We start from the raw sequence: 26,875 nt of genomic DNA, 5'->3' as shown, positions 1-26,875 counted from the left end.
CTCATTCTTTCTGATCAATTACGCCCAACCCCCTGGGCAACAACTGAAGCCTCTGTGCCCGAACAACGCCCCAGCAAAAGCAGGTGCACGCATAGCCTGTAACCAAAGATAAGCAGTCCGCATCAAGTGATCTCATCGAGTAAATATTGTCGATTAATCAACCTGCCCACCTCACCCCCCCTTGGGGAGTGGCAGGGGGTACTGCCTTGGTGCCAAAGGATGTATTTTTTGGCCTGAAGAAACTGAGCATAGATTTAACCATTTATGGGTATTTTTTTTATCATTCATCTATTATGGTCTAAAATGGGGGGGAATCCTATTTTGGTCTGATATAGGGTCGGGGTTTCAGGAGGCATTCTGCCCACCCCCACACAAATTTTTCAGGAGTAGCCCCCACGGGGCACTCACCCACTACAGGGCAGTCAGTTAATAAAGAATGAGTCAACCAATAAAGCTCTTAAAACTGTATTTTACATGCTATGTTAAAAAAGCACATGTATTAAAATAAAAGATTCAACCTAGTCTGAGAGCAGATTTAAATCAAATGCAACAATGGTTCTTGCCATTGACTTCATTATGGACAAAATATCTGAAATAATCTGCTTCTACGTGATCAAACTGGTTGACTATGAAAGACTGTCCCACAAACATTTAAGTGGGACATAAAAAGGTGTACCTGTTAAACTATATCCTATTTCATGCCTTTTCTACATGGCAGTAAATGTACAAGTTATGTACTGAGTGTTAACACGTCACCCAATAGATAAATTCGACGTGGTGTTTTCCACTGTCTATTGTCTTTTACCATGACAAAAACGTGCATCCATCTCTCTATGAGAAATCAAGAGGTTTTGTTTGGACCATTGACTTAAAATTATACCCTCTCAGTTGTCTTGAGCTGCAAAAATAAACAATAGTATTTAATTAACAAACATACAGAGGTAGACTGGACTGAGTTACTTGAATACGTGTGAGTTAATTGAGTTAATATGTTAATAGACATTTTATTATATACCCAACACTAAAATGAAAAAGACTGCATACATATTCAGTAAAAGGGTTTTGGCAAGTACACAAATTTCCAGCCATTACACGTATTGCATTTATTGTTGTGAATTTATACATGAATGGATGGTGTGAATAAGTGACATCAACAAGTTTTATACTCTCTAACGACCAGGCTAGAAGTAAAATAAATATATCAGTTGTGAAGAATTCACAGCTTGTTTGGTACATGGATTATTGGCTTAAGCAACCAAGAAGGAAATACATGTAGTGCATGTACCAAGAGAAAATCTTGTCAGTTGAAAACTAAAGTGCTGCCTTTTCAAACTATTTTGAGTGTTGTGGTTCACATAGTTTAATGTAGTCAAACCATCCGCAAGCCAATTAACTAAGTAACAGCAACAGTTATGTTAATGTTCAGGTGAAAGGGCTTCTTCTGATTAGTCTTTGCACTCTTTAGTTGTCTGTATAGTAATGACTTCCTCAGTCTAAACAGCAATTAACATATCACAAGGACTTTCAAAGTCTAGGATATCCATTTTCAAATTTTCACAAACTTTCAAGGTGTGTATGGACACATACCAACTCAACTGATCTCCCGCTCTCCCGTACGCTTCACCAAATCTCCCGAATAAAATGGCCATTTTAGCTTTTTTGTGCCTTAGTTTGGGATTTACGGTAGCCCATTTCTCCCTCACCGGTACCGTACTGTTTCTGGCGAATTTTTGCACGTATTTAGTCAGTGACAAAGATTATTTCGGCATCAAAATGATGATCGCAAATTGTGATAGTATGTACTCCATTTAAGACTTCATATAATGTCCTAAGCCATTCCCATTGGAGGCTGGGTCAATTTTTCAGTCCATTGAAATACGGGCGGGGGTGGCGGGGGGGGGGGGGGGGGGGGGGGGCTTGGTGAAAAAGAGAGAGTCTCCAGATTTTGTATCTCCATAGGTAAGCATATCTGTGTATGAATCCTTCCTTTTGGAATACACTGTAAAGGGGTAAAAGGGGTTTACTTTTCGGGCTAAATGTTTTCAAAATTTATTGGATCTTTTACAGCTTGATAATTTTGAAAAATTAATAAGTACAATATCATGCTAATGAATCTGCAATATATTACCCATACAGTAATTAGAGATGTTCAATATTAATACTTTAAAAGCCAAATAAAATATGAAATAAAACTCCATACCAGAAGCCATCATACTCATCATTGCAACCAGAGCTCCACACTGCTTTGCCCAGCTGTACTTCTCGTCGTAATTAGAACGCAACAATGCAGCTTGCTTAAGCCTATTCTTCCTGTCTGTTTCTCTGACTTTCTTGATACTTGAAGCCCACTCTTTAGGATCATCAGAATCCACAATGGCAGCTTGGCCAAATTCGACATCCTTGAGAGCCTTTCCAAATCCTGATTCCTCGTGGACGAGCACAGGAAGCCCAGCAGATAAGGCAAGAAGCGCCTCCCAACCAAACTCCTCATCACCTGATGGCATGATGGCAAGATCCACCTCACCAAAAAGATCATTCCACTCTTCATCAGTTTGTGGAAGGTTTCTTATCTCAAACTGCCTTTTAGGAACACCAGACTGATGAAAGAAATTGGCAAATTGCTGCTGTGTTTCTTTCCCTGCACCAACACAAATTAGGTGATAGGATTTATCATTTAACTCAGCCATTGTTTTGGCAGCAAGTTCAAGCCCATCTTCCTGAAAATTGTCAGGATTACTCCCACCAACAAACAAAACACGGAAATTTGTTCCATCCTTAGTGGCATGGGTCAAGCTACTAAATTTGCTGATTATTCCAGGAGTGAAGCCTAACACTTGTTTCCCTTTCGAGCGGAGGGAGGCAGACAGTTTATCAGCTGTCTTTGGTCCAACTGCAACAGGAATATCAGCAGACAGGGAAAGCCCCCTTAAACGTTTAATATGCCTATCAGTCGAGAGAGCCAAACAGTCAGCAATGTCAAAATATTCCATTCCCCAATCAATTCCACCGGCAAATTGAATACTTTTGCACTGATACCGCATCTTCCAGTTCTGTGCAACCTTACCCAGTTCCTCACCAACTCCAATAACAATGTCTGTTTTGAGGTCTGCTGGTGGGTAGTTCAGCCACTCAATGGACTCAGAAAAACCTGGTTGTTTCTTGGCTTTAACAATGGTAACTCCGATCTCTTTGGCTTTTCTCTCCTCATACTCATTGTAATGAGTATCTTCTGGAACCAACACGCTGACTTGTACTTGTTTAAATTTGGCCAGTTGTTTTGCTAGCTCTCTAATGAAACATGCACCATACGCAACATAATAACGAGAAGCAAGGATGGTACATTTTAATTTATTAGTTGAGGAATAAGTTCCATTGTGCTGGTCCAAAATGTTACCTACCAGTAGGTTGCCATCAAGCCTCCTAAATATATTCTGCAAAGGAGAGTCACACACATACAACACTTAATAAACTCCACTGACAGTTACTGTTTTGTTGCAATGTTTTAGAAGGTAATTACCACAACTGAGGCCCTGCCAGGGTAAATTCCGACAGGTGACACGGCCCAAAAAGTAGCGACAGCGCGTAAAATGAGATCGCGACAAGAGACAACCTCCCTCGGCCAAATTGCGACAGTGACGGCAAAGCTGACAATAAGCGACAAGCATTTATAAACACTGACACGAGATGTTTTAAAATTCAGACGGGCGACATGGGACCCCCCCTGGCAGGGCCTCACAACTACTGAGCTTGATACGGGCCAGTGGGTGTGAATTTAGAACTTCAAACATTGATAAAGCAAGAAAAAATATATCATCAGCCACCATTACTCTTTTCAATTCCACTGCCTATACTTATGATCTATCTGACTAATAATTAAAAGCCTCACACCCAAATTCAATGGTTTTCTAAAGTGTATGAACACAAGTGATAATTAAAAATAATAATAATGTTAATACACGGTAATAATAATAATTAATAATAATAATAATAATAACTAGAAATATCTACACACAGGGTTTTCATGAGGTGTGGGGATGAGAAGATGAAAACAAATAATAACAGAGAGAGCAAAATTAATATAGTTTGAGGTTATTTATTTTGTACTCGATGGGCACACATTTACTGTGAGTTACATGTAATGTAGCAGCCACTGATTGCATAATAAACACTGAGAATGGAATATATGTGGAATTCAAGGTCAACTATTTTTTGTCTGAAAGTTAAAGATTGCCTATGATCATCAAGACAAAGGGATGGTTGAAATTTGATACTTGTTCTGTCCATAAATGCTGTCAAAGTTTTTAAATGTTGATGGCTGTTAATACAGCATACTAACTTTTTATCTCTACCTTTGTTGAGATAAAGTCTACATAACACACTTCCTGCCCGGTTAACAAGCTTTTCTCAGGCAGTAGGTGAAGACATGGAATTTCTGAAGGTTACAAGGTTGAAAAAATGATTTTCTAACAGGAATGGAGCAGAAAAGCGTGCCAAAAATAATTAATTAGACATAATAGACATAATTCCTCAGGAGATATGTTGTTAATCAAATTAAATCCAGGTTGTCTCCTAGCCCTTAATTACTAGCAGAAAACGGATCAAATTTGTGGCGATCAGTGACATATTTTATTTTTTGGTGCTTTTTTAGCTAGTTGTTCATTTCTGTTATGTTGTATCTTACACTGTAGTTTGTACACCTTTTTTTTCAAACGAGGAAGGGTGTGACGATATTGCATTGTGTTAGATTCCAATCAGATTTTAGCATTTACATGAGCACGCTTGAGCTAGCTTTGGTCACAGTTTACTGTCATGGCCGCTTGTGAGTTCACTTTGTTCTGATTGAATAAGTTCAAGTTTATGAATGTGAACCAATTCTTTATAAAATTGAGAATCTACCAAGGTAAAAAAAATTGTCCTGAATTTAATTTTGACCTCTGACAGATTTTGACCTCTAACCCTAACCCTAAGCAGTAGAAACATCATGATCAATGTACTATCCAGTGTATCTAAAGGAACAAAACTGAACAAAATTTCAGTTGAATTCAATCAAATATAATTGTATGAGTGAATTTCATTGACTTTGCTGGCAATCAAATAAAATCGAACACGGAATTCTTTGTGAGTTTGATTATCAAACAAATCAAACATACCCTAACTGAACCATTCAATATTGTTTGATAACTGAACAAATTGCTGACTAAACTTAAATCATAGCCTTGATCTTGTCTGAGAAAGACTGATATGTGTATAGTGACTACAAAGCCATTAACTTCAAGGGTTCAACAGAATGCCAATTATTTTATTCTTTCTTTTTTTAATTTTGGTAACGAATGAATATCAAACGACAACTGCAATTAACCTTTAATTCCACTTAGCTGGTTTCATGTTGTTATTATGTGTTAATATGCTTAATTATTAAATCACACATGTGTATTACTTTTTCAGCGCATATTTGCAAACAAAAAAGCCTTACCTCATGAACAAAACTGTAGTTCAACTAAATATAACTTTTCACATCTACAGGTGTGTGGAGGCGTGTGTGGCTGAGCAGAGAGTGAGGTTCAAAGAAAATGAATAGTAGTTTAAGTAGTTTTGAACCGTAGCCCTTTTGTAACTTCATGTTTAGTTCTCGGCTTTGTTCCCATTTTTTATTTTCCTGTTCCCCTACACCTTCCCCACTCCCCGATGCCCGGCCCCGTGGGTATTTTAGTTACATCTCTTCGGAAACCGAACGATCAACTGTAAGTCAAGTCAAGTCAATTTTTATTTAAACTCACACAGAACAATAATTAATACAAATCAGTGCTTTAAAATATAAAATTGAGAGATTTTGAACAGGACCTGAACAATCAATGAAAATCGAAGATCGGAAAATCAATCAATCAATCGATGACAATCGATTAATTACTGTTGATTAGCATCGATTGGCATCGGGCAATCGATGATCAATCGATAATCACACTTAGGTGGTCGCGAACTTCATTGATAGCCATCGATTGGCAGCAAATTCATGTCTCGGCCCTATCTTCAGGTATTGCAGGAGTGTATGCAGATCGTATATAAGTTTTAAACCTCAGTAGCAAAGTTTGAGAATTGTTCATCGATGTGGCTTCGTGAAAAACAGCACAAATAATTAAGACAATTAACATATCTCGTTGTCAGTAGTACAAACTTGATCGATTTAGCTTTGAGTTCATTGCAAAGATTCAACTGACCTGGGACGCAGTAGTCATTAAAACACGATTAAGCTTTATTGTTATTTCTTTTTCTTCTTCTTTCTTTATATGTGACCCTCCACAGGAATTTGATGCTAAAGGTGAAAGCATGCGCACGATACGCTTGCACGACACGCTTAGCGTGCCGTAGATCACGGATATGCGCATATTTAAATCGAAAAAACAAAGACAGACACACTTGCCTTTGTTTTGGCAAATTTAACACGCTAGACCTTTTGTTTTTTTGTAGCGTGCCATATGTCACGGTAAGTGTGCGAATTATAGCACGGTTAGCGTGCAATTTGGGTAAGACATGCTGAACACGCTTGACTACTAAAACCACTAAGATGATAAAAATGGCTTGGGTTTTCAGCGGATTTAATCAGCATTGATGACTGGTCGAAGTGAATCAAATATACCAATTGAGACTGTTTTGGAATTTGATAGTAACCGTGGCCATTTGAAAATCACGACTTAATGGTGGTTTAGCCTGGAATTATTGCGAGATCAGTGTAAACCAATTCCTCCGGCTGTCGGCTGTTGACCGGAATCGCAAAGAGGCCTGCTATTGCATACGAGGCACTGAAGTTATGTCGCCTGAAAATTATAGTTATGCCACCGGAATATTTATTAGCAGTAATGCACAGAGAAATGAAGTTGAATAAATTAGTTTTAATATATTTCTTTAAGCCATGCTGAGACGAACAAAGGTAATTAAATCGGAGAAACAAAAACTGCCTAGAATTTTCTATAGGTTGAGGAAGGCTAAACATTTCTAGATGACCGTTCCATGCATGTACAATTTTCAAAGGTTATCTAATAAATTCCTTACGATTTTCTGAAGTTTAATTTTTTCCATTTCATTCCCCAGTTAAGCTATTTTTCGTAGAGAATTAAGGAATCCTAAAATTTTCGGAACCGAAAATACGATAAAATTCTCACTTTCCTGAAACTTTCAATTGGAAGCTAAATTTTTCGGGAAAATAATGCTGAAGCCCTTGTAATTTCGAAAAGACTGAAGTTGTCCTAGGATGCTAGGATGCATTTAGGAGGAAATCGCCGTCAGGTGCCCCTGACAAACGAAGCGCTATCAAACATAATTTATGTGAAGATATCTCGATACGCTATGCTAAGACGAATCAAACGCTGTAAACGTGTACTGTATCTCGTTCTTCACAGGACAAAAAACAAAAATCTGTAAACTAAAAACACTGTAGAATGAGGGAGGAATGTGGAGGGTCACATGTTTGTGCCAACCCCCACGTCCACCTCGATCTTCCGTGTGGAATTCCCAAGGGCGATTTACAGAGTAGCAAAAAGTTATTCCAGGTGGGCGTCAAAGCAGCGCAGAAGTGATTCTCGTTCCCAGGAATCATAGCGAGAGACATTCGCCTTTATTTTAAATATGATTTTTTTTGCCAATTATTCTCCCATCAGGCCCTCCCACACAGTCAAAAAGTGCATGATGAAATGAAACTGAAATGTTTGACTGAATAGGTGGCAATCGATTGATATTGAATATTGATAACAATCTATTAATATGTTAATTGATCGATTCCTATGGATTGTTATTGATAATCGATGATAATCATAGCCTGAAATTCATCCGATTGCTTCGAGTCGTTTTCTTCTCTCAACAACGTCTGAATCGACCGGCCGTTAATGCCGTCCGGTGACGTCACTCACTACCCGAAAACCGGGTAGTGATTTTGATTGGTTGATTGCCTAAATATTCGCATAATTATGTATAATTATAAAAAATTTTAGTGGGATTGTCGCTTGGTTGCTTGGTCGCTTGATATTCAGCGGATCGCATCCCTGGCATTCTTTCGTTTAGTTCAAACATTTCGATAAGCTTAATCTTTATCTTAAACAGCAAAATTGCCCTTGTCTTCGAAACTGAAATGCTAAATTGAACTGCGACTGAAGAATCATCGCAGAGAGTCGGTAGGTTTTTCATTTAGAGCCGCTTTGTGATTTCGGCGGCCGGTGATTTTGTTTACGCGAAGTTTTCTGAGATCAATGTTATAATTCGACCTTCTTGCTATTTTTACCGTCAAGTGTAATGATTCTCTTAGCTTTTCTGTCTTTGTCTCCTTGTTTTTTTTCTTCGTTAAGGACCAAATAGCTTCTTTTCAATTAAAGCAAATCATTGTGTTTTTGAACTAAGGGTCCCGTGTGTGTGTTTATTTCATTGCGTGATTGCGACCGAGTTTGATTATAGGATTTAGTACAACCGGTTCAGAGTTGTACTGCATGCAGTTGATAGTTTGAACGTTAAACATGAATTGTGATCGAAAAAAATAAAGCAGTTCTGTATCATGCAGACATTTCCAACCGATATTTCTCGGTTTGCCACTTGAAAATCGTGTTGTACTTTTTGCATGAATTAAAGCAAAGGTCAAGGAGTAGTGACGTCACTGGACGGCATTAACGGCCGGTCGATTCAGACGTTACTGAGGGAGTAATAACGACTCGAAGTAATCGGATGAAATTCAGGCTATGATAATCAATCATCACAAACATTTTTGTGATCGATTGTCCATCGATTATCAACATCAATCGATTAATTGACATCGATTGTCATCGATTGCCATCGATTATCGATTTCATCGATTGTTCAGGTCCTGTTTTGAAGGAAAAGAAATTTTCAGTTGTAGGGTTCTGCGTTCGATTGGCCAATTTTTTTCTGAGTTCAATTTCGTTTGATCGTTTACAATCGTTTGATGAAATTCAACTGAATTCGATTGATTTCGATTACCGAATGTTCGATTATATAGGTCGGGACACCAAGGTGGTTAAGACCAAATCATTCTTCCCGTCCCTTCATCAACCTAATGATCATGAAAACAACTTACCTGATCAATCTCAAGTGGTTCCCAGTGATTTGTCATTCTTGCTAACCACAGTCAGTACTGTTGTTCTGGCTTACATGTTTTACTGAACTATATTTCTACGCGAAGAAGTTTGTATTTTCTTGACCACACACACAAAAACCATGCTTCGTCAAGCACTTTTTCCTCCTCGTATCCCAGAATGCACCTCCGCTTTGTCAGAACAAAGGCGGCGAGGGTAGGGTAGGGTGAGGCGCCCGTAAACCCCATGATGCACAGCGAGAAGTTTCTAATAAAAAACAACAACTGAACGAGAGCGACCAAACCAGAAAATATAAACAATAATAATAAAAATTATTGATAATAATAATGATAATAATAAATTTAACTTTAAAAATATTTACATAATTTACAGAAATATTTGAAGTAAGAATTAAGCACTATACAACATTGAGAATTATATAAATTATAACGATTTCCCAAATACATTCCTTGCGGCTCAGGTGGGATCAATAACTCTTGCAGGCGGTCCAGTGTTTTAAATTAAGTCATTGCAAAAGAGAATTATTCGCCTGTGATATTAAAAGAAAACAAGTTAAAGAGAATTCCTAAATTCCTAGTTCTTTAAAAAGTTCCTTAAGGTATCAGCCACCCTTCAGGACAGTCCGCGCGAGGATCGCTGTAGCGTTAGTTGTTTTTATAAAAACCCCTATAAACCATATATTTTTTAAAAGCTTAATAATTCCAGATTATGGATTTGAACTAAAAAAAACGATTTACTTAAATGTGTTTCGAAATTGGAACGCTTTGTGTAAAAGTACACGTCTCTATAAATCATATTCCACTCCCGCCGGAAATAAACGGAAGAAAACAATTAACACCGCATTCGCTTCTCAACACGTTCCACTAAAAAACCGTGTCTCAGATTTTTGACAAGTGCGTTTGTTTTTCTTTTATTAGCAAATGAAGTTGGGGAAGGCAATTAGTCAACACTCCCTGTGGAAAAAAGCTCTAGCTTTAAAATGAAAAGGAGTATTAAAATTCGCAGACACGGTTTTGTAGAAAAGATATATGGCATCACTCTGGCCAAATTTTAGCCAAATTGATTGAAAGGCTGCCGACTTGGAGTTCAAAACGTATGAGTCGACCGGCAAATTTGCGTTCAGAGATAAAATAGAAAATACATTTTTGGCGGCATCCTACCTGGAATGAGATTATAACACCTAAATGTTTATTCCGATTGATATCAGAGAGGGATCAATTTTCTCTAACAATAGGACTTTGACAGGTAACATGTAACAGGAACAAACTTTCGCGGCAAGCAAGTGAACAGTTTAATTCTCTCAGTGTTGGGAAACTTCCACTCTTTTACACCACGAGAAGCACGGTTTAATTTTTTCTCGAGCAAAAGTTTCGCCTCTCCTTCGATCTTTTTTGTATGATCTACCTAGGCAATTTTGTTGATCGCCGCCAGGCCAAGGAAACTAAAAAACTTTGAAGCCGCCGAATGTCCACCACCGATTTCTCGAAGGCCAAGAACTGAGGCCCGGTTTATTTCAAACGCTCTGCTCTTCCCGGAAGAATTAAAAACAGAATTTGTCTTGTGCGACGGACAGCTTTCATTCTCGAACTGGATTCTCCAGGTAGAACCAAGTCCATGCTTAGTCGCTACATTTTCCATGACTTGGACTCTTCCCTGGCAAAATCGACAAGATACAGACTTGTCCAGTTTCGCTCGATACGATAGCTCGAACGCTTATTGTTTTCCACGTTCCATCAGCAGATGGGGTCGATGAGCTTAATTGGCTTTCTTCATCTGGTTCTTCAAGTTGGATTTTGGAGCAGCTTGCACTCTCAGTAACTGCAGCGTTTTTGCTTTTCTGAATATCCAACTCCTCGAGCCACTTCTCTTGCTGATAAAATGAGCCCTTATCGCTCTCTGCCAATTTTGCGGCCCATTCTTTGTCAAACTCGCTCTTCGATTTCTTTTTCGCTCTCGGTTTCGATGACGAAAACGGACACGACCTTTTTTTTTTGGCGGCATTTTTACCGAAGCAAATGCTAAATATCCACGGAGAATAATACTAAAGGCTATAAACAACCCGAAGACAATTCGCACGTGTTGTGTCGAAGCACGCACTCGGTAACTGATATATGACACGGGTATGACAGATCTTGTCAACGATCAATTAAGATAATTAACGAGAAAAAATCTTTTACCCCCGATATCTTTCGACAGAAATAATATTTTCTTCTGAGTTTTTTTTTAAAAGAAAGCTCTCAAGCATACCTATTTGAAAACGTTGAAACCTCAAATATGGAAAAATGGCAATTTTAAGGGTGGCTGATACCTTAAAAAAAGGATTAATTCGGGCAGGCTCTAATATTTTCAATCTGTAAATCTGAGTCAACAGATTTACAGATACTATAATGATAATGATAATAATAATAATAATAATAATAATAATAATGATAATAATAATAATAATAATAATAATAGCTTGATACCCTAAATCCCGTGTGTGTTACAACGGAAGGAAAGCTGGTGACTGCAGCAAGAGCTGGCAATCTGTTGAAGCAATCTCAAGAGAAGCAGTTCTTGGAGATCGCTAAAGACAAAAAGTGGCAAGGAAAGTTATTCCCTATCAGATGAGAAGATAAGCATAACCAGCTGTTTTGCATGGTTAAAAGGCTGGGCTACATGCCCTACATATACCATCGCGGGCATGTATGAACTGTATGAGCAGTTGTTACCTACGAAACTCTACACAAAGGAGAAGACGCAAACCTCTACCGACGGCGAGGTCCTATGCAGGTTATGTGGGAAGGTAGTTGAGAGCGTTGCACCTGTACTGGCTGGATGTTCCTCCCTGGCACAAACCAAGTACCTATACAGGCATAATGCAACTTTGAAGATTCTGTTTTTTGAGCTCCTGCGATAGCATGGGTTAATAGAAGAGGTTCCACTATGGTACTCACCGGTGATGCCAAAACCAGCTTACCAGAACACCTCGAGTGAGGCGTTTTGGGATATTCCCATCTATGCAGAGCACAACGAAGTTAGAGCAAATCGGATCGACGCGCGACTTGTCAGCCACGAGAGGAAAGAAGTCTGCACAATTGAAATTGATTGAGAGTAGAGCCAAAAAAGATGAGGAGAAGACACTCAAGTATGGGCCCATGATGTGGGAGCTGAAGGAGAGATACAATGGTTACAGGGTTGAACGGTACAACGTAATAATTGACGTACTGGGTGGATACTCTAAACACCTAAAGAAGTCGGTGAGGAAGCTACTAGGAGCGAGAGCACACGGAGCGTACTTGAGCGGATACAGAAGTCGCGGTCATCTCAAACACTTTGAACATTGCCAGAAAATTTAGGATAAATACTTAGTTAGGGCGCTAAGGACACCAGATTTTAGGGGTTTTCTTCTCTAGAAATCCAGAAACACAAGTTTACTGATGTTCTTACTTAGATTTTATAGAGTATTAGGGTTTGATATTATTCTAAATAGGCTTTTAGTAGAGATAACCACATTATGATGGCCTCGTTTAGGTATATAAGAGATAATGAGAGTATAAAAACTGAATAATTTTCTAAATAAGTTTTAGTAGAGATAATTATATCATCATGTCTTTGCGTAGGTTTTACAGAGTATAAGAATTTAATAATATTATAAATTGGCTTTTTAAGTAGAGAGATTCATATCATTATGTATATTAGGATTGTATTAGGTTTCGTTCCGACCTTTTTTTACTTCTATAAGTATAGCTTCTCAAGTGGCGTAGGTTACATTATGCGCCTTATACTACTCATAATGTAGACAGCATTCCATAGTTTTATACTGCGAGATAGTAGTAAGGCCCTTGAAGTCTTAGGTTCTTGGGTTCTAAAAGTAGAAAATGTTGCTGTTTCCAGGGCAAAGAACACCTGTAGGAATTAGAAAAAAAAAACAACAACAACTGACCACGACCAAACCAGAAAACAAATAATAAATAACAATAAAAATAAATAAGTAAATTATGATAATAACAGTAATAAACAGTTCTCATAAATCTTAGCAATTCCCTCAAAATAGCAATTTATGTGGAAAACGTTGAAGCTTTAAAAATATCCTGCATTCAGTGAACTTACTAATTCGGATAGCCTGCGTAGCAAATATTTTCGCGCGAATTCGTCGACAAAGTTGGAACGAGAGCAACAAAGAGGGAGGGATTAAATGGTTTTTGCTTTTGTCACAACTTTCCGCTATAACTCGATTCGGAAACGCCCGCTACGCAGGCTATACTTCAGACGGCCGAGTTGTCGTCCTTGTTCGGATTTAATGAAAGAATCAGAAAGTCGATCGTTATAAAGTTTACAGTATGAAAGCGTGGCAGTTAGAAAAGTAAAAATATAAAAAAATTGAAACGACCAATAAGGATGAAACTTTAAAAAAAGATAACATAACATAACATTAAGAAACAGTGACATGCGGAGGAAAGAATGCAAAGAAAAAATTGTAAAAGGGAAAACTATGAATGAATGAAAAAACTTTTCATCTTCATTTTATATTATTGGATGCGCCACAGACAGCCTAATAAATAAACAAAAGAAAATACATAATACATAATGTGACAGAAAAGGCAGGGATAATAATAATAATAATAATAATAATAATTAGACAATTTTATTAAAAAACTATTAAAATCCTATTTACAATTAATTCGCTTAAAAAAAAGAAAAAACTATTCATTCAAAAACACTATTTACAATTTCTGTCTATTTAAAAAGCACTTGATTTTAGCTTAAAAAAAAAAGTTAATTAAAACTAAGAAATAATAATAATATTAATATTATTAATAATAATAATAATAAAACTTTTATAATGCGCAAATTCCATAAAATGTTCAAATGCGCATGACAAGATTAAAAACGAAATAAAAAGGCTAAAAAGCTAAAATTACAATCAAGAGTAAGCTTACAATGATTTAAAAAGCTAAAATTACAATTAAAAGTAAACTCACAATAATAAAAAGAACTATGATAAGAATGCATGTCGGAAAAGGTGAGTTTTTAGCTTGGCTTTAAAAATACTAACTGTGCTGGCGCTTCTTATGTCAAATGGTAACGCATTCCACAGTTTCGGTGCAGCACAGGTAAAAGAACGATCACCTAGTGTAGCTTTAGGTTCAAAACGCGGATAACTAAGTAAAAGGTTATCACTAGAATTCCTTAGATTATATTTAGATGGGAGCCTAAGAGAAATGAGAGACGATAAACAAGTAGGCGCTAAAAAATTAAGGATCTTAAAAGTAACTAAAAGTATTTTAAACCCGATTCTATATTTAATCGGTAACCAGTGTAATTCATAAATAAGAGGCGTTACATGACAAAATTTCTGTTCTCTAAAAATCAGTCTCGCGCAAGCGTTCTGTACTTGTTGCAGTTTATTCAACAAGCAGTCTGGTAGTCCATATAAAAGACCATTGCAATAGTCAAGGCGACTTGTTATGAATGCAATAACATGCAGTGCGAGCCAGTTACTGTGGCCCATTAAACGTTGTAAAAGTTAGGTATTACGTTGAAAAACTTAAAGCAGCGTCTAGCATTTACCTAAATGCATCTTATGTCCCACGTGCCTGGATCCTCCGGATCATACGAATGTCATTGATTGCAACGAGCAGCCGTGCGAAGACGCGAGGCTGCTAGGCGGCAGCATAATAATGCCGTGCGCCAACGTTCCAAGGCAGAATGAATCTCGAAGCGATGTAACATAAGATAGCGTAGGGTAACTTTAATGATTAGCGTATAGGTAAAATCTTTGCTCGTTGGCAGTTAGCGACAGCTATAACTACAGAAGCATTATAGTAGGACTAACAGCAAGATTTCCAGCAGATCGTTTGGAAAAGTGTTCCATATCCTAGCTGTCCGGTTGAAAACAGACCTTTACAAAGCGTTGTCTCACATTTCCTACAAGTGAAGTGTATTACATTAATATAGGGCCGAAGAGAGAATGAGCTGAGAGATCGAATCCCCCAAAATAAGTCTGTGAAAGGTTTGAACCCTGGAGTCATTTCAAAAGTAGGTTGAGTTTGATCGTCCGGGAAAACGTAGTCCTGAATAGGGCTGTTGTTGTTGACAGTGACTGACGTTTCGACAACCTGTGCGGTAGTCATCTTCGGAGTCAAAGTGAGTTGTATCACGTCAGTTGATGGTATTATACTCTGGTTATTGATCTGATTGGTCAATTACGTCGCGATGTTATTGGTCGTCTGTCAATTAAGTCTGTCTGTAAAGTGTCTTTATAGGCTATGCAAAAAAAAAGGTAATGTTCAAAATTAATTTGGTCTCTGTCTATATTCCTTAAAGTAATTCCTTGGATTGTGGAGCCCATACACTTGCGTGGCGTAGCCCAGGTGGGATCTGACTGGCAGAGCGAGAGTCTAACCATGGTGCTACTCATGACAAACCTTGTGTTGATGATAAATCTGATAAATCCCAGCATCTTGTTTGCCTTGGAGCACTGTTCAGACATGTGCTTGGTCCATGAGAGGTTGTAAGAGATGTACTCTCCCGAGTCCCTCTCATCCTTGGTAAAGTCAAACTCTACTTCATTCAAGATATAACAAAAGCCATCGCAGTTTAGCGACACTTTTCGATTCATTGACGATTTATTCAGCGCTAACGATGAGGAGTTTGGAAATCACATCAGCACAATTTATCCTTCGGAATTTGAACTAAAGGACAATTCCACATCAACAACTGAAGTGTGTTCCCCGCTCCACGTAAGAATCTCGGGGAGGGGGGGGGGGGGGTACTCCCTTATATAAGCTTTATAGGTATGTGCCGCCCCTTCGGGTGGGCGTGATTCTGTGGGTGTTGAGAGTTCTAGGTCACAGCTTAAATCAGAGTGCGTGGATATTTTTCATCAGAGCTTTCTCTGGTTGTTGCGCCTTACTGACGAGCCCGAAAAAGGGCGAAACAGCTGTCTATGGCTTCAATCTCGCTCTGTTTTGAGTTCTTTCGGTGTCGTGTTGATGTCTTGGAGAGTTAATTTTCACGTAGTACGATCAGCATTGCAGTATTCTGCTTGCAGAATTTAAAATGTCTACTTGTCATTTTCGCTGATCAGGTCTTTATAGATCCTACGTTCTGCGGCATATTCGTTTGCGGTCCTTTGCAGTCCTTTGTGGTTAATGTTTGTACCTTCGGGTAGGGTTTTTGGGCCGTTTTGGTCTGAAATCGGGTATACACTTTACCCATTTTGGTGTGGAATCGGGTATGGTTTTCGGGGGAACTCGCGGGAGTGTATGGACGTATTTATCATTTCAATTCCAAATGAGTAAGAAAGAAAGAGAAATATGAGAATTCGAAATGGATTTGATAAATTTGTTTGTTTGCGCTCTAATCTAGGTAACCATAATATAACTTCTGCCTAAAGACCAAATCTGAAAACGGGTATGGATTTTAAATGGCTGTTCTGAAAACGGGTGCGGAAAATTACATTTTTTGGTCTGAAATCGGGTCAGGCTTGGAGAACCGGGGGCCACACCCCCACCAAGAATTCCCAGGAGTACCCCCCGGGGTAAGAATCAAGTTTGGTGACCGCAACCCACCTTCCCCTGTCAGCATCTACGATATTTTCCTCATATGGACAGCAAATAAACTTCAGTGTGAACAAATGTGAAGTTATGCGAGTGACATACACTCGCTCGGGACAAATCTGTCCTGAATTTTACACCCAAACCATTGCTTTCTTTGCTTAAGATTCTTTTATTTCATTCTCTCAGCTAATGGACCATCAACCTCTTTCGAGAGAGATTCTTTATGAGTAACACTAGTGGGGGACGAACGGGGATCATCAAAGGGCGGATTATCTACGCTGAACAGAGGACTAGCAAAGCATTTGGCACAGCAGCCTGGGGTAGAGGTAACCGTTCTACTGCTACATTACAGTGAAAAGGAGAGGCAAGAAGCTGATGAATTTAATATGCGTCTTGCCACGCCATAAGCAATGCCTGTGTCTGATCTCATCCTGAGTTTGTGCTTTTCCTCTGAAAATCTTGGTACTGATGTTGTTATATACAGGCCATGGTCAGCAGCTCGGAGCACCAGCTCAGATCATAGCTAAAGGGCGCAAGTGCAAACACTGCCATAGTGAAGAGCTTGCAATGTTTAAGGAAAGCGAAACAGCGCTACTGAAAGGCGAAGAAAAACACTAAGCTGAATTAAAACTGTGGAAGGAGGCTGAAATCGTCGCGGCCATAGGACCGAAGCTAGCGGAAGCCATCTCCGTCCCGGTGCGGTCGTACTGTAAGGATCAATAAGTGATCAGTAGATATCACACCTGGAATCTTTCCGGAGTTCACAAAGATGGAGCAAGCCAGTGAGGAGAGGGGAAAGTTCCGCGTATTAGTGTTTGATCGGGGTGACTCGGAAGATTTTGAACTAAAGGGATACGATATAGCCGCCCAAGCTGTAGCAAGCTTGAATGATGAAAGCTACCTTCTAATATTTGTCGGAGCGCCAAAAGGGAAAGAAGAAGAGGTCAGAAACAACTTGCTGAAGTGCGGCATTTCTCGTAGCCAACTTATTGTGCGAGGCTTTATTGACAGTCGTGGTGAATTGGAAAAACTCCGTTCTGTGAGACGGATTTATTTTAGCCATTATGCCGTCACGAACAGAAGGTTTCGGTCTCGCAGCACTCGAAGCTCTTTCCACTGGCCTCCCCATTTTGGTGGGTGATAATTCTGGATTCGGAAAAGCTCTGCAGACTTTGACTTTTGGATCGTCATTTGTGGTAGACTCCGATGAAGCTGAGGAGTGGGGTAAAGCTATTAGACGTGCGAGACAGAAAGAAAGGCAAATTCGTCTCAACTAAGCGCTCTCCCTCGGAAATTTCTATGAAGAAAAGTGCAAATGGGGGATGCAGTGTGAGATGCTTGTAAAAATAATGCGCCTCCTTTTTGAATAAACTGCAAAGGTAGTAAAGAACTTGGTCAAGATCCCTTAGGATTTTGCCAATCTCAAATAATGGGCAACCTCGTTCTCAGGATCCTCTTCTCTTCGGGTAGGATAGGAGCCTGGGGACGACGTTTGCACATCGGATTTTAAAGAACAAAATGACAGTTTGATTCCTGTCTTGATGATATTTTAATTGATACGGTATTGTTTAATTGCAGGCTTGTTAGGACATATCCATGGAATATGGTAACAAGTTTGAATCTTTCTTCGTGGGGACCGCGGAGCAAGCTGGTCGTTTCGTGAGGATGGAACGCGAGACGAAGCCCCATGAACGCTGAGTGGAAGGCTACGGAGCCGGGCTTTCCAAGTTTCATTTTATTTTTTCGGCCAATTGGTTCATAATACCCCTTTTAATTAGTAGTCTGGTACTGCAAATAAAATGAATGAATTAATTAATTAAATGGAGATGATAGACGTGAGTAAATTCAACTCATGTAAGTTTAATAATTCTGTCAATAGGCATTAGAGTGTAGAGCAGGGAAAATTGTTATCTAATCAACCTTTTGAACAGAAAACCTTTAACTTGACAACGTTTCGCAGTTTTCGAGGCTTGAAACACAGTCAGCACGCAAAAATATATGCAAGAATAGAAAATGCTAAATGTAAGTTAAAAGGGAAATCCGTCACATTTTGCTGATTTATAGAGCAAATAATATTTCTCCTACAACTTCCTTTAACATGTATTTTTTCGTATAACTCGTGGCAGCCTTTATGTCAACTCACTCAAACGCTGTAGGTGAAATATGCCTTTATTTGATTAATCTAATATGGACTAATTCAGATAAAATCCACTGTAAATCCAACAGTATCTTGCTTAGTATATTCTAAGTACCTTTGACCCAAAAATGATGCAAAAAATCCAAAATAATGAAATGAAATAAATTTCTTTGGCGTTAGGAGCTCGTAACCTGGAGCGAACACCTGCCATATTGCTCTTATTATAATGTCACGCCGTTTTCACGGATCGGTTTATTTTTAGATACATTTAAAGCAATTTTCCCGCGAAAATGGAGGCTCCGCTCCGTCCTTGAGCGCATTCGAAATATTAGGTAAGAAAAAGAACAACTCGACGTTATTTAAAGGTCAAAAATACGATTTTCGGGTCTGCCGGATTTTCTAACTGGTTTGAGGGACTTCGCACCAAAATCGTTCTAAAATTAAACTGGTCCGTGAAAGCGTCGAGACATGAGTACATGAAAATTACTCGCTCCGCGCGTGTTATGGACCCCTGGGGCGTGTAATCCTATACAGCTATTTTGAGAAAGGTTGTCGGAAAATATGTGCGCGCGACAATCCCGAAAGGTAATATGGGATATGATCAATATACTGTTCCGGGCACTGCAGCTGTCTAACCTACTTTTGTTGCTTTCCTTTAGCACTCGCAAACGTTTGTCCATGGCCTCTCGTGCCATTCTTTAAAATTCCTTTGAAAACCAGCGAACTCAAAACCACCTACAATACCTTACGGGATTGTCGCGTGCACTTTTTCCGACAACCTTTCTCGAAATAGCTGTATATTTTAGGCTGATTTAGCAACAGAAAGGGAACGTCAGTTGACGACTGCGTGCGCAAATCGAACAACTGGCTTGACCAACGGCAGAGCGGCAAATTGGGCACCGGAAGTCGAACTAAGTCCTTTCTGCGCGCTTTCCAGTCGTCAAATGACGTTCCCGTTCTGTTGCTAAATCAGCCTATTTAATACTACTGTAAGTAGTGTCCAATTGCTACTTTCGGCAGACGTCTCCACAATTAAAGCTCCCTTTGTCTACATTTTGAGAGAGTTGTCCCTCCACGTTCCCAGCTTTCCAGTAGCGACCAACCACCCACAGGCAATCCTTAAAACCTTTGAATGTTCCTCTTGCGAATCCAATACCAAGCTCTGTGCTTTCCTTCCAAACCAACTGAGTAAAGTGTCCAGTCACCCCTGAAAATTGTGGACAGTTGAAGTAGGCACAAGCCTCTTTATACCTGAAAAAGTAATTGCTTATGAAGAAGGACTTATCGAAGACTACAAGTGGTCACGTGGTCCGTTCGACTTGTCCTCCGACCACTGTCTCGGGCACGACTGAATAGATTACCGTGAAGGACTAAGCAAGAGTAGTTCCTTATTTCCCAAAGGGGTAGTAAAGAGCTTGCCTAATATTCAGGCCTCATTGTTTTGCCCGGCCGATGCGTTTCGCGTCACGTGATCCAAGCGAGTTTCCGATTGTTCGTTTTGGATACGTCGCCAATGAGTATGGACTGAGTGAGGCCTGGAAAGACGTCGTACGGCGGACATGGCATGTAAAACAACGCAAAAACGCGGCAAGCATGTGTGAAATCCACTCTGAGGAGAGACCGCTCTTTTCTTTTCACACTCACTCTAAGACCCTGTTTACGTGGAGTGGGGTACCCCGGTCTAGTGGGGTAAGTTTCTTTTGTTTTGTGTCCCCCAGAGCGTGAAAACAAAAGGAACCAACCTCACTAGACCGGGGTCCCCCACTCAATGTAAACAGGCCCTAAGGAAAATAAGTACTACTCGTAGCCTAATTTACCATGATGAAGCAAACTCAGTGGATAAATATAGTTTTGTTGTTGTTATGTAAATTTTGTTTCGTCTGTTTCATTGATTGCAAATATACTCAACTAAACAGTTATTGGTTATCTATGCACTCAAGAAATTTTGGTTCCGACAAAATCGTCCGTACGTACGTCCGCCTCGTCATGTAAGCAGTTGTGAAATATCTTGCTATCTGAAAAAACCGAGGCATTTAGAAATTGTTTTTAACTTGATATTGGATAATAGATGTCCATGTTATGATCAATTGACAGCGGTCAAAATAGGGTAACCGATGACCAGTGTCACATGGCTGTATCGCGGGCTCAAGTATACAAATCATTGAGGTGACGTTTTTTGTTAAAGTTCTCCGCAAGCTAGTTATGATATTCAAGGCTCAGAAAACACTTCAGAAAGACAGGGGCTTCGCTTTTGGCCTTGGCTAAATCTATACATTATCAACTTACCATGACTCGACAACTGCCTTTACTAAATCTGCATCACTGCCGCTACGACATTGCACACCAACGTTCTCACCCTGCCCTTCTGGGGGTCTATGACCGGGAAAATTTCCCAATCGGGCAAGTTCTTTTGCAAAGCCCATCGCACCGCCGTTCATGCCACTATTAGGATTCATTTGGCGAGCCTTATGAATGTTTCGGTAGTAGTTATGCCACTTTAGTCCCACTTGCTCGGCCGAAGACCCTGCGACATCAACATTACTTAACAATTACTTAACTCCTTGAAATACTACAAGACTGAGAGTCATCCCGATCAAACGTTTCCCGTTAATCCTGTTTTTTTTTTTTTTTTTTCGGGTAATCCTTTTCGATTATATCCCTAACATACATTTTAAAAGATTCCTTTCCTCGTTTTCACTATTAATGGCCCAGCGGCGGTGGTTGGAAAGTTAGCCGTGGAATGATTAGAACTGGTGTCCCCCCAGGGGGAGGGGGGAAGGCGTCTTTAAGTGAATTTACAAAAAAAGAAACAATTACAACCCGTTTTAATTGCTGTGTCATTTGAACGTTCCTTCAAAGGTTATTTTAATGTCTTTTTGAACTAGGTGGAAAGTTCTCACTACTTGAATTGACTATACAGTGGAACCCCGCCTTACAGCCACCCCGGTGAAACAACGGTTTTTGCAGTTAATTTAATCCACTTTTTTTCAGCCCGGCAAAACGGCCATACATTTCCTGATATAAAAAAAATCGTTAATGCGGTCTCCCGTTGATACGGTCAACAGCCACATTTTAAAATCCCAAACAGTTGAATCTTTTATAATTTCACCCCATTAATAAGGCCCCACAGTCGAAATTTGAATTTCATTGACCGAGTAAGCAGAGTCTGCTCTTGTGTTGTGTTTAGAACTCTGGGCCCGGTTGTTCGAAAGACGGGTTAAACTAACCTTTGGCATGGGTAAGGCCTAACCGGAAGTTAAATTTCTTAACCGCGGGTTAGTTAACTCGGGATGCGTTGTTCGAAGCGCGGTTAGAGGACCGGTTAGTTAACCTCGGGTTTACCACGACTAACTCACGGCAAGAGTCTTTCGGAAGTCAACCAGTTTACAGGAAACTGTTTCCGCGTGGTTCGCATAGTTCTAAAAATAACTTTTTTGAAATTAAGATATCCCGGCTAACGCCCTGAGAGTAATACTTTTAGTTTGGTTACGTCCTAAAATGGCGACTGAGGAGGAAAAACATAATTTGTGCGCCTCATAAATTGCTATTTTAGGCGAGAAAATCCAAGGAAATTTGCCATATTTCGCGAAGTAGCTTGAACAACTTTCGAACAACCGGGCCATGTATACTTAAAAGGCATTTGTGGCGGTCTGATAGCCGATTTTTAAAAGTGTTTCATGTACTGAAGGAAAGTTTCAAGAAGTTTTTACAATTTCTTTACGCGATTCTACATTCCGGTTTTTTATTAGTATAAAGAGAAGTCAGAGAACAGTTGTTCAAGAAGTGCGCATGCCATGTATGGTTATTTGTCATTACAGCCCGTAAGTCATGAAATTTGACCCTGCCCCGGTAATATACGGCCACCGGCCGTTAATACGGTCAACTTCTTTTGACCCATTGGTGACCGTATTAAAGGGGTTCCACTGTATTTCATGACATGTTTTCCTTTTGTTTTACTTTACAGCTGCATGTATCTTTCGCCTTGTCTGTGAATGTTAGTTCTTCTCTGATCTAATTTCCTGTTGTGATTGTTACCACAGCCTTGATGCTAATAAGATACGTACTTTTGTTTGGTGCCACAAAGGCAGTAAACCACTTCATAAAAGAAACATCAAGTGTAATTTTACATTAAAGGAACTTCCATAAGCCCTTTCTCCTAATAGTAAACGCACGCTTTAGTTAAAAGCGCGCCTTTATCTTTCAGTGCGCCTCTACGAAATCGCCGAAAGCTACGCAGACGAAACCCCTAACTACGCAAGGCTATTAATATTTGGCTGAAAATAAGTGTCTTACCTCCTTCGCCACCACCGCCGCCGCCTAAAAAGTGCAAAATATACCTACCATTAGAAAATTGCTAAATTTCCAACTTTACGCCATAGTTGACTATCAAACATGAGACACCACGCCGAATAATTACACGAACTTTCATTTAGCGAGTCATTCGTTAGGTCATTATAGCCAATCCTATGATCCGAAAAACGTTCATCTTTGGAAACATATTACAGATATTAGGGAGATTCAGCAAAGGCGTTTTTGAGAGAAGCACGTCGACCGGAAGATGGGAAGTGATTACTTTTCCCTTTTAAAATTAACGCTATACAATTCGTATTGCATTGCTTAGTTTATGTACACTTGTAGAGACTGTTGACTGTAGACTGTTGAGACTGTTTTTTTACCCAGAGTTTTACGTGTCTATCAGTGTAACAGTGTTCGCTCCCCCCCGGTCGAGAACGAACAGAATTCGTCAGGGGTAAGTTTTAAAAATTGAGGATTTCTTTAAGGGTAGAGTTCAGAACATGGAATTCTTTGGACGTGAACCTTTAATTTTCACGAAATTCTTCAGGGGTAGACCCATATTCTAAAAGGGTAGACCCATATTCTTCAAGGGTAGACCCACTCATTTGTTTGTTGCTGTGGTTTTGCTGACATTTTAAATATTTTAGACCCACGTTCCTTAAGGGCAGACACATATTCTTCAGGGGCAGATCAATATCCTTCAAGGGTGGACCCATATTCTTCAGAGGTAGACCCTTATTCTGCAAGGGTAGACCCACATTCTTCAAGGGTGGACCCATATTCTGGAAGGGTAGACCCACGATCTTTAACGGTACACCCATATTCTTCAAGAGTAGACCCACGTCTTTTAAAGGTAGACCCATATTCTTCAGGGGTAGATCCATATCCTTTAAGGGTGGACCCATATTCTGCAAGCGTAGACCCATATTCTTCAAGGGTAGACCCACATTCTTCAAGGGTGGACCCAAATTCTTTAGGGGTAGACCTATATTCTTCAAGGGTAGACCCATATTCTTTAAGGGTAGACCCACATTCTTCAAGGATAGATCCATATTCTTCAGGGGTAGACCTATATTCTTCAAGGGTAGACCCACATTTTTCAAGGGTAGGCCCATATTCTTCAGGGGTAGACCTATATTCTTCAAGGGTAGACCCACATTCTTCAAGGGTAGGCCCATATTCTTCAGGGGTAGACCCATATTCTTCAAGAGTAGACCCACGTTCTTTAAGGGTAGACCCATATTCTTCAGGGGTAGACCCATATCCTTCAAGGGTGGACCCATATTCTGCAAGGGTAGACCCACATTCTTCAAGGGTAGACCCACATTCTTCAGGGGTAAACCTATTTTCTTCGGAGGGCAGACCCATATTTTGTGGAAGTCTTCAGGATTTTATTTAATCTACAGGGCCACAAAGAAAATATTTACGTCCTCAACTGGGATGGGGGGGGGGGGGGGGGTACAGATATTAAATGCAATAGCCCATTGCTGGCTATGTGGCTTAAATCTCCACTGCCCTAGCCCCTTAGGAAGGCCCGATACTCAGGCCCACCGCCACCACCACCCTCTTCCTTGCACCAGCGTATTTTTTGTGTTTTTTTGGCACGTCCTACATTCAGAGAGAGAACACGGCTTGCAACCCTTTTTCTTTTTCGCACAGTAAGGTTTATTGCTACAAAAAGGTTTATGAAGGAGCTGACAGACCCAACTACAGAGTTATTCATATAAAGTGGGCTAACGTACTCCAAGTAAATGTGTCACAAAATCTCGTTGGGTAATTTACCGTCACCACATATCCAAACCCGCGTTCACTATGTAGCACAAGACACCTTTGCAGATTTCATAGTGACAGACAGCTATTTCAATTATCATTGTTGCACTTTAAGGCTTAACGTCTACCCGACAAGTCCCCAATGTTACATCGCGTGGATAACTGTAAATTCTTCAAAATTTGGTAACAATATCTTGCTTTGTCCGTGCCACAGAATTACTATAAAAGCTCACAAACGTTTACCTTTGAGATTTTACGGAAGGAGAACTTTGCTTTATGGCTGAGTTTGGTTCACAGTTTTATAACTTATCCTCAGGCTGTAAGTATGTTTTACGGGACAAAGTAAGCTGGAGCGCATGTGCATTAGATAGCATTTCTTGGCTGATTTGTCGTCACCGTACACTTTGTCTTCACATACAGCTTTTAGCCAATTATGATAACATAATCTTCTATGATGAGTAAAAGCATACTCAGAATCAGGTTTTCAGTAAAAGACTGAAAATCAAATAAAACAGAGAAGACTGTGGATTCGTATATGTTATTCCTGATTCCACGCGTATTTGATTTTGTGTTGAGGTAGATGCGTTTCAAACTGACAAACCTAGTGTCCAGGTCAACGCGGTCCGAAAGCTGACTGTGTCCCTTTAATTGAAAGAGCGTATTTCGTCTTCTTATAACGGGTGAACTAGCACTGTTTTAGATAGGCGAAGGCACAGTACGTACAGTACGATGCATTGTGCTCACAGATCTAGAGCTTATTGGCATTAACCAACCCAGAAGTATTGCTACTCGCCCCTGGACTGGATGGGATTCTAGCCCATCACAGAGTGACCGCCAGCAGAATATCCTTGTATTGGTACCCATTTATACACCTGCCGGGCATGCCTTGTTTATACATTATTAGATAGCGCTATCAACAGGATAAATCATTGACCAGCGCTTAAGTATTTGGGGAGTCCAATTGCGTTATCTACTAGATAGAGATTTATCCACTGGGGCCTGGGTAAAAAGAGACAAAGTGGAGCAAGAGTTTCTTGTCTAAAAGAACAACGTAAGGACCGGGGATTTAACCTGAACTTACAGATCCCAAGTGTGTTGTGTCAACCTGTCTGTCACTAGGCTACTGCTTAATTCGTTTTAACTCGATGCAAAATGATGAAACAAGAGCTCAAAACAAAAATGTTGACAAAATTTAAATATTACTGTTAACTCGATATATAAACTTCCTTGATCAACACGCAAAAAACAAAAACAGTAATGGAAATCTACACCCTTGTAAGACCAGTAGAACTGTCAAAAAAAATCTTACAGATGAACAGTAGTATAGGCTTACAGGGCTGTAGCTAAAGTGCATTTCGTTGCGAAATAAAAGTCCAACAGTACATTGTTAATCTCAAGTTCGTTATTTAGTCGTAAGAACGTAGCGGGCCTCGTATTTTTTCACGACATTCGCTTATAAGGTGGAATTTTTCGAATCTGCACCCAAAGAAACTCTTGAATCATAAATCTGCCTACTCAATACCCGAATTTAGATTTGATCCGATTCCCAATATTCTGATGAAGTTTTTGTACCGGTATTTAAATTAAACGTACCTCCTCCTTCTCCGCCGCCTCCGCCCTCTTTCCTGCAGCAGCATTTGGGTTTTTTTCGCTTTTTGCACGGTCCGCACTGAACACAATTCATAGCGGTAAATTGTTCCGGGCATTGCTGATCTATTTTTACACATTTATGGCTCTTTTTAGCTTTACTACCACCTGAAAAACAAAGCAGTTAAATGAGGTAACTACCACACTCAGGAACTGATCATGAGTGATTTATCTAAAGCGCCGATCTCAATCCTCACTCATTTCTAGACTACGTTATGGCGGAATTCTTGGTCGCTCTATCTTTTTCGTCTGCTGAATGGTCTTACCATTCAAATGATACCTATCTGACAGAACTACAATTTTTTTTTAAAAATTTTTCAGAAATTAATTTGAAACTGTTTAAAGTCGTTCTAAGATCCCGACAACCGTCAGCGCTGAATTATAAAAAA

At 39.7% G+C, this 26,875-nt stretch overlaps 1 protein-coding gene and 1 pseudogene across 1 annotated transcript; one reads left to right on the top strand and one right to left on the bottom strand.

The window, feature by feature from the left end:
- Window positions 1-449: 449 nt before the first annotated feature.
- Window positions 450-9,230, bottom strand: LOC140946642 (D-inositol 3-phosphate glycosyltransferase-like). The gene is made up of 3 exons (XM_073395754.1): window positions 9,074-9,230; window positions 2,201-3,431; window positions 450-898 (listed from the first exon to the last, which is right to left on the bottom strand). Exons 1-3 carry the CDS (start codon window positions 9,107-9,109, stop codon window positions 885-887), a joined length of 1,281 nt encoding a protein of 426 aa, XP_073251855.1. The 5' UTR covers window positions 9,110-9,230; the 3' UTR covers window positions 450-884.
- Window positions 9,231-14,085: 4,855 nt separating this feature from the next.
- Window positions 14,086-18,006, top strand: LOC140946712 (uncharacterized; annotated as a pseudogene).
- Window positions 18,007-26,875: the final 8,869 nt, after the last annotated feature.

Source organism: Porites lutea, chromosome 8 (assembly GCF_958299795.1).
Source record: "Porites lutea chromosome 8, jaPorLute2.1, whole genome shotgun sequence".
Taxonomy (NCBI): domain Eukaryota; kingdom Metazoa; phylum Cnidaria; class Anthozoa; order Scleractinia; family Poritidae; genus Porites; species Porites lutea.
The sequence above is the reverse complement of the archived record's forward strand: the minus strand, read 5'-3'. Positions and strand labels throughout refer to the sequence as shown.